Source organism: Brassica napus, chromosome C2 (genome assembly GCF_020379485.1).
Source record: "Brassica napus cultivar Da-Ae chromosome C2, Da-Ae, whole genome shotgun sequence".
Classification (NCBI taxonomy): Eukaryota; Viridiplantae; Streptophyta; class Magnoliopsida; order Brassicales; family Brassicaceae; genus Brassica; species Brassica napus.
Window position 1 is genome coordinate 1,695,924 of NC_063445.1, and position 14,475 is coordinate 1,710,398.

General features: G+C 34.2%; 3 protein-coding genes across 5 annotated transcripts; 1 reads left to right on the plus strand and 2 right to left on the minus strand.

Moving 5' to 3' along the window:
* Positions 1-1,333: 1,333 nt before the first annotated feature.
* LOC106416164 (adenine phosphoribosyltransferase 5) lies at positions 1,334-2,887 on the plus strand. Of its 2 annotated transcripts, XM_013857010.3 has the most exons (6): positions 1,338-1,675; positions 1,752-1,862; positions 2,072-2,164; positions 2,240-2,389; positions 2,469-2,527; positions 2,620-2,887. In XM_013857010.3, exons 1-6 carry the CDS (start codon positions 1,585-1,587, stop codon positions 2,689-2,691), a joined length of 576 nt encoding a protein of 191 aa, XP_013712464.1. In that variant the 5' UTR covers positions 1,338-1,584; the 3' UTR covers positions 2,692-2,887. The 2 variants fall into 2 exon arrangements, with proteins under 2 accessions (XP_013712456.1, XP_013712464.1); XM_013857002.3 differs by having other exon boundaries at positions 1,334-1,675; positions 2,072-2,389.
* A 223-nt stretch (positions 2,888-3,110) lies between these two features.
* On the minus strand, positions 3,111-8,920 carry LOC106387079 (probable glycosyltransferase At5g11130). The gene is made up of 4 exons (XM_013826890.3): positions 6,237-8,920; positions 5,923-6,098; positions 4,745-5,099; positions 3,111-4,647 (listed from the first exon to the last, which is right to left on the minus strand). The coding sequence occupies exons 1-4, from the start codon at positions 6,450-6,452 to the stop codon at positions 3,979-3,981; spliced, it is 1,416 nt and encodes a 471-aa protein (XP_013682344.2). The 5' UTR covers positions 6,453-8,920; the 3' UTR covers positions 3,111-3,978.
* Positions 8,921-9,160: 240 nt separating this feature from the next.
* LOC106416144 (synaptotagmin-4) lies at positions 9,161-12,789 on the minus strand. Of its 2 annotated transcripts, XM_013856982.3 has the most exons (12): positions 12,333-12,789; positions 12,128-12,232; positions 11,972-12,022; positions 11,759-11,879; positions 11,445-11,572; positions 11,264-11,365; positions 11,104-11,178; positions 10,943-11,022; positions 10,710-10,860; positions 10,382-10,612; positions 9,565-9,975; positions 9,161-9,477 (listed from the first exon to the last, which is right to left on the minus strand). In XM_013856982.3, the coding sequence occupies exons 1-12, from the start codon at positions 12,435-12,437 to the stop codon at positions 9,328-9,330; spliced, it is 1,710 nt and encodes a 569-aa protein (XP_013712436.1). In that variant the 5' UTR covers positions 12,438-12,789; the 3' UTR covers positions 9,161-9,327. The 2 variants fall into 2 exon arrangements, with proteins under 2 accessions (XP_013712436.1, XP_048602735.1); XM_048746778.1 differs by lacking the exon at positions 12,333-12,789 and having other exon boundaries at positions 12,129-12,218.
* Positions 12,790-14,475: the final 1,686 nt, after the last annotated feature.

Here is a 14,475-nt window from a genome sequence, read left to right on the forward strand (position 1 = left end):
TATAAATATTTTTACAAGTTTCTCTGTCTACTTAAGTTAGTTGATGAGCGTTGTTGGGTACATATTTCAGATGAGAAGATATAGTTGAATAAGTCTAGAGTTAATCATATCGTAAGTTGAATTCAAAACTAACTTCTGTACATTCTACCAAAATGAATTTTGTATATAGTTAGCATGTCCCACTCAAATATGGGCGCATATTGGCCCTTTGCTGATGATAGTATATATTTTTGGTGGTTTCTGTACTCGAGTGCTTTACTTACTTACGCCTTGGTTTCACATAAGAACCAGTCCATACTAAATAATTGTCACATACGCAATCTTGAAAGTCAGTATTCGTATCTATACAAAAAATGTAGTGTAGCAGACAGAATGATTTAAGGGGGAAGAAAGAGATTATGAAACACTAAAACTAAAAGAAATCTACCGCACGCCTACAAGTAATAAAATGGATATGTGTTATTACATTACAATTTATAGGTTACAGAACTTGTGACTCCTCTTTCATTTTCTTGACAACAAACACAAATCAAATTCTAAAAAGAAAACTAAGAGAGTGATATCCAATTTAATCAAATATACGTTTTAGCTCTATAACTGATTTATTTAACTCAACTCTATTCTATCTTAAAATGAAAACTGAAATAATGAAAAAATAAATATATTTTTTTCATTTATGAAGTATTCCCATTTTTTCACTTTGGTATAAAGTAAAAAATAGAGTATGGTTTGAGCATTTCTTTCTTCAAACTGTATTTTGAAGTGAAATACATAGAGTGGAGTTAGAAATGTTATGGACATTTATACAACCTAAACCTATGAAAATTTCTCATTTTAATCTATTAAAAACGATTTACCAAAAAAAACAATTGAAAACAATTTATAATCTGAAAATGTCAAACTACATACATAGTTCCAAGCCAAGTAATTTGAGTGCATAATTTAAATGATTTCAAAAATCAATAATAAAAGAAGTATTAATGGCGCTGGGGATAGAGGAGACAGGACACACAACATGGAATGTGAACTGGTTCTAGGAGAATGGGTACTTCTTTTTATAGAAATGGTTTTCTCTTTTGCAGGCAGAAGAGTATCGAATCTCTAGAGAGTGAAGAAGAGTCTATAAAAGCCAAAGATTCTCTCGAAGATCAATAAGATTTTCTTTTCTCCTTCTGCTATTTTCCCTCTTTTAATCCACACTACTTGCTCCTACTACTACCCTTGTGATTGTGATTTTATTGCGGTTCATTAATCCTATGTGCTGTGCGCGTGGGTATATAACATAACACACTCCACGCGCTCTTCCTCTATTACAATATTTAATGCTCTCTCACCCACTTTCTTCTACAAAACTTACATTTGGTGGTGAGGAACAGAGCGAGAAACAGACACAGAGAAGAGATAGAGAGAGAGAGAATCTGACCTCGTTTCCTTCTTGTGCGAGGGAAATTTAATTGTTTTCTACTTTGAATTCTCTCATTTACTCACCAAGAGAAGAGAGACAGAGAGGTTAATATACTATCAAGACCCTCCTTGACTCTCTCTCAAGATTTTCAAAACTAGAAAGAGAAAGAGAGAGAGACGATGTTTGCTGCGGAGAACGGTCTGAAAGGAGATCCAAGGCTCGAAGCTATATCAGCAGCCATTAGAGTAGTTCCTAATTTCCCCAAGAAAGGTCTTACAAAACACTTCTTCTTTTGTTTCGTTTCACTAGTGTTTTGTCTGAACAAGTTTCATGTTCTCTCGGACAGGGATTATGTTTCAGGACATAACTACGTTGTTACTTGATCACAAGGCGTTTAAACATACAATTGATATCTTCGTAGATCGTTACAAAGACATGCAAATCTCTGTTGTTGCTGGTAAAAAAAACCTCATGTGTTTTTTATTTTTATTTTCTTTTTCTCTATATAGTGTTTCGTCATCAAGTTTGTTAAATAACGCCAAAAAAAACTCGACGTCTTTCGAAATGGGATTACCTCATAAAGCAACAAATTAGTTAAAGAAAAGGATAAATCATTATTGTCTTTTTCTCTTATAAAGAATTTATATTGCATGCAAATGATTGTAGGAGTTGAAGCAAGAGGTTTCATGTTTGGTCCATCCATTGCCTTAGCCATAGGCGCTAAGTTTGTCCCTTTGCGTAAACCAGGCAAATTACCTGGTAATTTCACATTTTCACTTCATTCTTTGTGTTTCTTTGTTGTTGATGATGAAAATGGTAAAACTGTAACTATAGGGAAAGTGATATCTGAGTCTTATGAGCTTGAGTATGGACATGACCGTTTAGAGATGCACGTTGATGCGGTTAAGCCACTAGAACGCGTCATTATAATCGATGATCTTGTAGCTACCGGTGGTACACTCTCAGCTGCCATTAGCCTTATGGGTATTTATCTCTTTTGTCCTGTAATATTCTTACATTGATAAAGAAATTTATCTTGGTTTGTTACAATTTGACGTTATAGAGAGCCAGGGAGCTGAAGTTGTGGAATGTGCTTGTGTTATTGGCTTGCCTGAAGTCAAGGTGAGTCACAGTTCTTCTTACTTGACCAAGAAGTTACTGCTAGCTTTAAGGATATGACATCTAATTTATTGTAAAATTTTGAATTGTGATAGGGGCAACACAAGCTGAAAGGGAAGCCGCTCTATGTGCTGGTGGAGCCTAGTGGATTAGATGAATTTTGTTAGGATACAACCCGGTTAATTCCGGTTTGTTTGTTTTTTTCCTGCAGTTCTTTAAAAGTTTTAAGGTCTTTCTATTTTAGTTTTTTTTTTGTGTCATTAGATTTTTGAATTTTGCTGTTTTGTGTTTATCGGACGCAGTGGGGGTTAGGACAATGTGTACTTTCCACTGGCAGTGCCAAGAAACTGAAACGTCTTTACATTGCTGATGTTGTTGAACCGGTTTATGTTTGGTTGGATTTCTGATGGAACACTAACCTTTATATTAATCAATTTACATAGTGAAATTCAATCATTAAAGAAGGTAAGATACGTTCCTTTCTTACCGTGTGAACTCTGCAAAAGTACTACTAGTAGGTTCACTAAATTTAATGCGATTATTACTGCTTTTACAACTTTGAAAAAGTTACTTGCTATTCTACGACACACTATTCATTACTGCAGTATTGGTCCTTCCTATATTCTCGCTTCAAATATTGCTACTATTATGATTTTGAGGCTATGAAAAAAGCTGCCCAAGTTTTATGTAATAGATAGAATATCTAAATTCTAAAGTAACAAAGAATAAAAATTGATGGCTTATGTCTTGTAGTAGAAAAACTTCATAACAGAAAAATGCTATCTCATTTGAACAACTATAGTTGGTGCCTTGGTGGTGGTTACTATGATTTTAAAGTATGATGACAATATTTCTCGTTTTCTAAGTTCTTATCCTTTATGGGCCTTGTGGGTGGGTTTCCTACCGTTACACGTACAACCAGGCCTGCATGCAACTTTTACACGTTTCTTTCCCAAACGAAACTCGAAGGCTTGTACTAATCGAATATATATGTGAAACGAAACATTTTTAAAGTTTCCCAAGTTCTTATATACTATATGTTAAGTTAGATGGGCTTCCAACCTAAAACCAATTGGTGCTAAGTGGAGTGGCACATTCATTTTATATATTGCTAAGGATCCTTTCCAATATCCGATGTGGGACATTTATCCCTAATACGCCCTCTCGAGATGATGGCTCTTTGAGCGTCAATCTCGGAATGCTCGGGCAAGGATCGATGGGCCGACTTTGGACCAGATCGATGTGGATCGGGTTGGACTGCGTGGATCGGGCTCTGATACCATGTTAAGCTAGATGGGCTTCCAACCTAAAACCAATTAGTGCTAAGTGGAGTGGCACATTCATCTTATATATTGCTAAGGATCCCTTCCAATATCCGATGTGGGACATTTATCCCTAATACTATATGCATGTGTAATATCTACTATATTAAAAGAGTCTAACAACATATAGTTTCACTGTGAAAAAGGAATTCTAACATTAAGCCTCCGTAACCAAAGCGAATGCATAACCATATGCAACATATCATATGGCTTCGATGGTCTGTTTACAACAAAGTGTTTTCTCACCTCAAGAACTCTCCTCTGCATCTCCAAGTACTCCTCTTCAGTTATCGCTTCTAAAATCTTCTTTATCTCCGGTATCTTCCGTACCGGAATCTGAACCGAGAATCTCTTCCAATTCAACACGTCACTAAATGGAAGTACGTAAGAATCAGCTATGATGACCGGAACACAACCGGAGTAAAGAGCCTCCACGATTCTTGGACTAGCTACTTCCCAACCGCTCGGACACAGACAAAACTTCGCATGGTCCATCATTCTCGTGTAGTTGATGGTCTTGGGGAGATACTCGTAGACAAGAACGTCTTTGTCCTTTTCTTTCCAGTGTTGGAAAAGTATTTTCCGAACTTCTCCGTGAGAACCGCCGGCGAAAAACGCCAATAGTTTTCGGTTTTGAGGCGGTTCTCCCTCGTGTGTAGACCCTAATTTGCTGAATTTAATTTTTATTTCCGGTAATGAAACGTCTCTCACGGGTGTGAACCCCTCGGATGCATTGGCATTGCATAGAGCTCTGATGAAATGCTTGTATAGTTCTGGATCTACCGTTGAAACATCAGGTGCCTTGAACGACAAGTAAATAATAAGGAAAGTTAGGGTTAGGATTTTTCTACAGTTTATAAAAGAAATGTGTAAGGGACTCATGACTAAGACGACTCACCCAATCGTGACAGGAGAGGAAGAAATGGTCAGCACCGCGAGTGCGGTTCCAGTAAGGGTAACGGTTAGAGACAAGAGAGATGTAGTCTTTGACAATGTTTTGGAGACGGTCACGTGCGTAGCTAGTGTAAGGTCTATAGACAAATCGTATGATACTGACGATCCCTACAGGGATGTAGAACATGGTGGCTTCCTCTGGTGAAGCTGCAGCGAAAGGGCTATTTCCATTCTCGATCTCGTCCATGAATTGGCCTTCAATAGCGTAGATATCGTTGAGAGGACCTTCGTGAAAGAGAGGAGCTTCTCCTTCTCTATATGTCCATATCTTAAATCTTTTCTTCATCTCTCTGTGGCTCCTGTTTATTGTGATGTGTAAAGAAATTAAAAAAAAAAACATTACATATGCATAACTATTGATGTGTTTGCCTATATGTTTCTTTTAAAAACATTACATATGTTTAATGTGAGACTTTAAAAACTTTTAACTCAGAAGTTAAAGAAAAAATGAATGATATGTTTTTATTTTATTTTTAGAAAGGGCTTTAAAAGGTGAATGATATGTTTGCAAAGGTCAAACTGAGAGATGGAGAGAAAAGGCATGGAGAAACCTAAAAGCTAAACTACTTTTTCCGCAAAGTAGGTCTGATTTTGAGTTCTGAAGTTAGAGAGAGTGAGAATGAAGACAGGAGGAATAATGATGAAGAAATATATTAAACACAAATGGGGAAACTGAAGTTTTTAAAATAGGAAACTGCAAACTAGTAGTGCGTAGGTTTTACTAAAAATGGAAACTCACGTAGAATTTTAATGCTGACACATTTATATTAACGGTGATTTGGAGTTAAGGTCCTATTGAAAACAAGAAAGAAGAGAGTACACATGCTAATGCACCTACTTGTTAGCTACCTATACAAATTTACAATAATTGTTTAGTCTCCACATTTTATCAAGCCTAACTTGTCTTTAACTAAAAAACCTAACTAATTCAAAACTAACAAGGGAATTATTAAATTACCTAGTGATCAAACTACACATTAATGTTGTTAAATTAAACTATATACTAATTTTATATTTTTCAAACTAGAAGTAAATATGTAGAAATTATATACTAATCTGTATATTTTCATAAAATAGATAGATAGAGATTACGCAAAAATAGGAGAAAGAAAAGGTCTTAACTGATGAAAAGCAAAAGCGTTGAGATAGATAGATCCATTTGATACTAATCCCAAATCCGAACTATTCTTCCGGAGATCCACTTCTCCAGCTTTCTGTATGGCGGCTCTCGCCATCGCCAAACCCTCTTCGATTCTCTGCGCCGCTTCATCTACCACCGTAACTTCTGATGAAGACGACTGTTTCAGTTTAAACAACATTGATCAAATTACAAGTAATAAAATGAATATAACACCTCGTAGCTAAAACAAACCTAAATGACATCACAAAAGAAACTAGACTTAAACTGAAGAAATGAAAAGCAAGATTGTGTGTACGTTGTTGAGAGTGGTGTGACAAGAGGAAGAAGAACGAGAAGGTAAGAATCTGAAGGAAGAGAACACAGACGAAGAGGTGAGGGAGTGATGACAAGAAGGATCATCGTTGACGACGGAGGAGAGAAATCCGGTATGGTGGTTAAGGGAGTAGAAGAAAAGGATTATGACGAGTAATGGATATAACACAAACGGTGTAGTACAAGTCAGATCCGCCATTAAATAGTATCTTCTTCTTTTTCTACATCAAGGCGTGATTTGGATTCTGAAAAGATAAACTTGAGAATTTTAGGGTTGTTTGCTTTTTCGTAGGTTTATTACTCTCTTACTTCCCTTACTCTTCTATTTATATTTGTTACTCTTTGGCCGTGTAATCCGGTTTGGTTTAACTTCACAAATTCAATTGTTATTGGTCAATGACACTCAAGTAACTAAACGTATTTTCTTAAGTGTTGTTTAGGTTGGATTTGGTGCGGTTCCAAGCAAACTATGGCTTGTTTGTTTTTTTCTTCCAGGACTGACTTAAATTTATGTTATGGTTATTTACATATTGAAATTTTTAAAATAAAAAGAAACCATATATTACATTGAGCTCACTTATATCGATTTGTTCGATTTAATCAAGGATAATTGGGCATGCTTTAACAAACTTAAGATTATAAAACATTCGTGAGTTCTTATTTAATAATCTTTATGAGCCATCATCAGTTGAAACGTACGTATAACCCTATTATTTCTACTAGGAAACAAATCCGCGCATTCGCGCGGATAGTTGAATTATTTAGTGAAAATTTCAATTAATTGATATTAATACAGTGTATTTAAAAACATTCATATTTATACTTAACAAAATCATTTATTTTTAAAATACTGATTAGCAATCAAAAGATTATATAAATGAAAAATAATTATAATGGTGATTAAGTGACTGCAAAACTGGTGTATGAGATATTGACAATAATAAAAGACTGATTGAAGATTAAACAGTAGATGACTTGTGGAGAGAATATAATGGTGATAATATAGTTTTGTTATTGTTTTGTTTATCATAGTATAATTTTAACACAAATGGTCTTTGTAGAAGACACATATATGAAAAATCTGAAAAAATGAAATGACTATTATAAGAGATGTAACTACATGCGAATGGAGACCTTAACTTTTAGTCTCAACCTTACGTAATAATTTACTGTTTAAATAATTAATATACAAATATTTAATTAGAATTTTTCTTATAGAAAATAATGTTTTAAAAAATTTTGAAACTGAGTTTCCTCCTTATTAAAACCAAAAATACAAAAAAATATTATTAAACATTAGATAGGAAACAATTGATGCATTAAATATTATGTGATGTCAAATATAAGTTGCAGAGAGTTCTCGAAGATGAAAGATGTTTAAAACATTCACTGAATGGAGTGTAATAATCTAAAAAAATTTGAAACTGAGTTTCCTCAATATAACCAAAAATAGTAAATTATATTTTAATGTAAAAAGTTTAGAAATATATACCTTATTAAGTTTCAAACTTCACAACTGTTAGATAAACTCTTTGAAATTGTAACATAAATAGCATAAACTATTTACAGAAGAATACATTAAAAAGACTTTTCAACTCTACTTAAAAGTCATTATATAATATATATGGCACAGTTTCATTATATTATTGGAAAATAAATTATAAGATATCATCAATTCTCTTTTAAAAAATGCATATAGTATATTGTCAAAAGATGGTTTTATATTTATCACATTCGTACCCGCAAAATCAGTGATACCAATCTCCTTTCTGGTCTACACACGGCTGTGAAACCTTAATCAGATGAGTTGGATGAACAATAACAACCCAAGGTTATGTCTTAAAGATCTTTAACCACCACACTTTTTGTTGCTCTCAACACGTGCCCTCTAAAACACTCTTCTTCAATTCCCTGTTGTTTCAGTGGCACAAAACAGTCAAACACGGGAAGCTTCTTCGTTGTACTCCATTACTCTGAAACAGTAAAGTGAAAGCCACTTCGATTCCCCAGAGAAACATATGCTCGGTTTCTCACCAGAAACTCTGACTCAGGATTGGGTATAACATACGCCCCGTTGAAATCAGCCAGCCAAGGCGGTTGAAGATGCCAACTTGACAAATGAAACCAGTGTAACTCTCCGGATAAAACCAGAGAAGAAAGAACAATGCGACCCAAAGCCAACAGAACGAGGCCGACACAAAAACACAGTTGTGTGTCGTGTATTAAGTGTTGGAAAGGGATAAAAACTAACTATAATTTGTTTCAAGTTTTTGTTTTGAAAAAAAAAAAGTTTTTGTTTTGAAAAAAACGAAACAGAAAGGAGAAATAAAAAAATGAGGAAAAAAAGAATAGTAAACTGGTTATCAAATATAAACAGAGGAAGAGATGCGAACCAAGGGTCACAACTCCATTAAAGGACGCAATGCTTCACTACGGACACACGAAGCTTCGGTAGCGACGTCTTCTTCCAAACAAAAGGTAAGTCTAATCTCAACCCTTAGATTAAAAGGTGTGCTAATTTTAACCATTGGATTAAGTTCTATTTTCAAATAGATGACATCACCTAGAACACACAGAACCCTTAGATTGAATACCAAATCAATCTGAAACGTTAGATCTTCTCTTTTTTTTCCTATAAAAAAAGGATGACGTCAGCGGATACTAAAATTCAGTTTGCTATTATATATAGATTTTCTCAAGAAAAAAAACACTATTATTTATAAAGTTTTAAAGCGAAAAAGATATTTTGCTCCCGCTAAATATGCACGCGGGCCTATTTACGCTTAATATATATTTGAATAATTTTCTAATCAAATAAAATATTTTTGAATAATTTTAATTTTTTCAAGAAGAAATGTCCCAAAAGGCCAAAACCATATACGTGAATGTCTCAATTCAGTAAATTTTGAATAATATGAACAATACTAAAAAGTGTCTGTTTAATATTGTTTATATTACTTTCTTCTCTGGCAAGGAAGGTAGGATGACAAAAATCGGTCATCAGCACACACTACACAACAGAAAGAAAAAAGGCAAAGAAGGGACAAATAAAAAGTAATGTGTTGAAAGTAGAATCAAGAGGAGTCTCTGAGCTTAAGCCTTGGAGTCCATTTGAGATGGATACAAAGCTTCCCTGATTTAGCTCCGTCTAACTCATACCACTCTTGAAACTCTCCTTCTAACATCACCCGTGTCAATGTCATTATCACTCTCCCTATTTTATCCTTCCAAAAAAAACAGACCAAACACATTAATCTACAGATTCATAGTCATGTTTAGCTTACCATGAATGGTTGTAACGTTTATCTCACCTTGCCAAATTTGTCATGGTCCCATACTTCAAGAATCAAAAGATCATGTAAAGCATCTTCCACCACAAAATCAAACGTCTGGTTCCAAACCGGATTCAAGCTATCCGGTACAACCCTAGTCTTGGATTTTGCTTCCGATTTCTTCAACGTGATAACTACGAATGGGTCTGCTTTTCCCATAAAATCTACAGCTGGTAAGTCTTCAGCAGCCACCACTGTCACAGACAACACTCCTCTCACGATCACATCTGTTTTCTTAGGGCTCTGCGAGCTTTTCACATCCGTAGCATCAGAGTCCTCACTTTCCGGTTTAAGTACCTTCTCTAAAATGGTCAACGAGTAGTTCGGGTTAAACGGGTTCTTGAATCCGCTTTCTTTGCCTAAGGGACAGTATAGGAGCTCCAGTTGCACCTATACCACATATAATAATATCTTAAAATTTATAATGATACCTTCAGAACTTTTTCTTAACATCTAGACCAACAAAAAAACTTCAGATTTTATGATGAAAGTATTTCTAAACCAGGTTCGAAAAAACATATTAAAGTATACTCTATATTTAAAAATAATTATATATTTTTAATAGTTCTATTTACCTATGTTTAATTTTTTAAATTATAATCTACATTTATAAGTAAAATTGAAAACTAAAATTGTAATTTATATATACATACATATATATTTATTTATTTTAAGTTATTTATTTTCGAATGAGAGTCTATTGCTCCACTTGCATATAGTGATAGACAGTCTGCTTTGCTTCATGATAACTTACTTGTAAGTTGAAACAATAAGAGGAATGAATATAAATACTAACCTGACCACGATTTTTTGTATCCCTTTGGACCACTAAATCCTTGACTAACTTCAACCAAATATCTTTTACTTTCCCGGGCTCAAGTTCATTTAACGGTACTTGAGCAGCTCCTATAAGCTGAGAAGACCCGACACCTTCGTCGTCAAAAACTCTTACTGTCAAATGTTGAGTTGATACATCTTCTACAACGAACTCAAAGTGTTCGTTCCAAATTGGATTCAACGAGTTACTCTATACGACATTACAAAAACATTCACCCACAATCCATATGATCAGCAAGATAAAACAAAAAGATAGCTGGATCTTTAGTAGAGGGAGATTTTCTTACAATAGTTTTGGTCTTCTTAGTTTTGTTAGGCAATGGACGAATGAATACGACAGCGTAAGGATCAGATTTTCCAATCAAGTCTTTATTAGATAAGTCTTTTGCTTGCACAAGCTTCACATCCAATGTTCCAACAGGTTTCAATTCAAGATCACTTCAAAACACATTTAAGATTTACGTAAATATTGTCTTCACTGAAAGTAAATTCATATGGTATAATATAAAGAAGTAAAAACCTGTAATCTCCAGGCAATATAGGTATAATTTTTCTAACGGGCCATGTAATGCTGTCTTCAATAGCGTCAAGAATAGTTTCCTGAAACATACGTTAAACAGTTTGCTGACCAATAATAAGTAGTATGCTCAAGATATAAGATCAAATTTTGTTTTTGCATACTTCGAGTGCATCTGAAATCCCTGGAATCGATGTTAACTCACCACCTATAACCTTTAGTGTAAAATCAAGCCCTTTCTGTCCACACAAAACAAAAAAAATCACTATATAACATAACCATAAAGATTATTATGACAATCAGTGAAGATCATTACTATATTACCTTCTCTCGTAGTGAATAAGAAAGTGCACCGAAGCAAGGGAACTCATCAACAAGAGGTTTGAAAATCAACCTGAAAACGCCCGTGAATCCTACATTTTTCACCTATACAAACAACACGAAAAGATCTTAGAACACATAATGTATACTAAACGCTATAATAATAGCATTAGTAGTGAGATACCTCAATCGGTAAAGCCACACCAAGTAAAGTTTTGACATCCAACACGATTTTTGGATTACCGTCCCATTGCATTTCAAGTTCCATCGTAATTCCAGTAGGTCCACTTTCATTTTCTAAGATGGAAACTCCTGAAAATGAGTGAGCAACACGACGGTTTTTAATGTATTATTACTGCAATGTACAAACTAAGCTAAACCAATGCATGGACAGTAAAAAGATCCAGGAAGTTAACCCATAACTATTATTCCTATATAATTTGTTCTTGGTTAAGAATCTGTACTTATATTATTTATATAGCAACCAACAAAACCAACCTGTGAACTGAGGAGCCACAGTCCCTAGTGTTAATTTAGAGAACTTGAGAGATGCTATCATAGCTGGTGTGTACTGTTCAAGAACTGGTTCCACACTGCTTCGAATCAGCTCAGAAGCTGCCTACATGTGTAAGCAGAGGATATATCAAAGAGTAAAAAAGCTAATGCATTTTAAGAAAGATGGTGTAAAAACTAAAAAGGATTAAAAGTTACCTCGTTTACATAAGGCCAGATCTTTTCAAGTTCAAGATTAAGCCAATTTAACTGCAATTTTATCAAGGACAAGTATCAATATCCAATTTTTATATCATCAATAAATGATGGAAGGAAAATAGATAATGTAAATAGTAATTAAACAGAATAGCTCAACTTTTGTCTCTGTGAAAATACAACCCAAGAAGGGTAAAATTCTCCAGGGAGAAGTTTTCTTGAATCTTGAACAGTCATTCTTGCAAATGCAGCAATGGTTCTCGCCTAACAAAACGAATGGAGATATTATTCATTATTCATTATCTCCATGCAAACCATCACAATGAGAGGAAAAAAAAAGTTATAATGAAAAAATGATATTAACCAATTCAGCTCGACGAGTGGATCTGACATTAGAATAGCGTGCAAATGCAACGACCAAACCGATAGAAACTGCGATTCCTATGAACAAACCAAAGAGAAACCCCATTTTTCTCCTATTTCTCGGCGGATCAAACCCTGGACGATGGTTTTATTAGGGATCCTTTATGAAAACAGAACAGAGAGTGCTCTGCTTCTGAGATTGATGAGTAATATCGACAACAAAGTTAAAGAAGAGATTACTTCGCGTTTAGTTATTCTCTAATCATAGTCTATTGTTTTTTTTTGGCTTTTAAGATTCTTCATCTCTCGCTTTTCTTTTGCTTTTAGTTTGATTCTCATTGATCTAAGTATTTCCATGTTCTTCTGCATGCTTCTTTTTCTCTCCTGAAAGTTCTATTAATTTTCTATTTACACCTAACGGTGGTTTTATTTCGGTGTTGGTGACGTCTGTTTTGCTTCGTAGGTGTCATTTTACTAGTTACCAAAATAATTATGTATAAACTGGAACGTAGAACCAAACCGAACCGGGTAGGATAACTTATTAATCTTTGTAGTAAAACCACATCTTTATTTAATATAATCAATAATTTCATAGATTTAGTTACTTTTTAACTAAGAGCATCTCCAATGTAAAATTCTATTTTTTCCTCCAAAATAGAATAAAAGTGAAAATAGAGTAAAATTGCTCTAACCCTACTCTATTTCCTACTCCATAATAGAGTGATGAACAAAAAAAATAGATTAATCCATTTATAAAGTAAATTTCATTATGGAGTGAGATATGAAGTTGGGTTGGAGCACTCCTTACTCCATATTCACTTTTACTTCATTTTAGAGGAAGAAATGGAGTTGAGATGGAGCTGTCCAAGACTAAATCGAATTCAAACCAAAACGAAGCAGAACGGTAAACAAACAAACCTACAAGTGTTTTTATTTAATTTTAGTTTCGGTAAACAAAGCACAATCCAACCACTTAAATCGAATTATCGACTCTTTATCAAATGTTATGACTGTAGTTATGCGCGAGAGAAACAATTGTTGTGTGTGAAACAGAGTATACTTAGTATCGTCTTATATGACTTTTGGTTTAATGTTCGTATGTTTGTATTAATATTCATGGAGCTCAGTTTCGGAAAACTCTACTAGAACGAAAATGGTCATGGCTTACAGAGGGGTCGGCCCAATTCTTTAACCATAACCCAATTTATTAGGCTTGTGCTTTCATTTTTCGTCTTGGCGACTAACTGGATTCCTTAAATAGAAGGGTTAAGGAATCAAAGGAACTTAATGAAAATGATTATGAAAAGAAATCGTGATATTTGTTTGAATCTTCATCTTATTATTTTTTTGTGCACATTTGAATCTTCATCTTGGAAACTCAATAATTGTACTTTAAATTTTTACTTTGGTACGTAGAGATCGACTGTGGTTATCAAAGCTTGGGATGGAGCACTTCACACAATTCCGTGGACGTACGCAATATATTTTGTCATAATTCTTTGAAGTCTGTCGACTCTCTTCTGACTTTTAAACATTCGCAATCAACTATACATACTTCTTCGACCTACCGGTCTAACATTTTTTAAAAATTCATGATATAGTATGCTCAAGTAAAAAAAAAATCATAATACCTTTATATATAAATGAGTGGTTGCAGATTATGTAAGAGTATGAAGAGAACACTTGGAAAACAACAAGTATCTTGTTTAGTAAGAGTGTGGATGGAATTTTTTTGATTTTTTTCAGAAGAGAGAATCAAAAACTCACAAAAAGAATGTGAACGAGTTTTAGGATTTTTCTTTTATAAAAGCCAAAAATGAAACTAAGCCATAGCCTTGAATAATGCCAAACCAGAACGGAAGAACGCGAAGGATGGGAAAAAAGTTATCTAAATGTCTTTTGTGGTTTTTCAGTTCTCATTGTCACATGTATCGTCTGTGGACTGGTTCGTCTCTAGCTAAAGTTAAAAGAGTTTTTTTTTGTGCTAACAAGTTAAGGAGTTAATTACTCATTTTAATGAAAAGAGTGCGAGTCATAAGTTCATAACTCATCACACTAATTGAGTTATTTCTGGTCTCCCTACCTCAACTGCTGCCTAATTGGCAAATTGATTTTTAAACGAAAAGGTTTTTATGCCTGTTAAG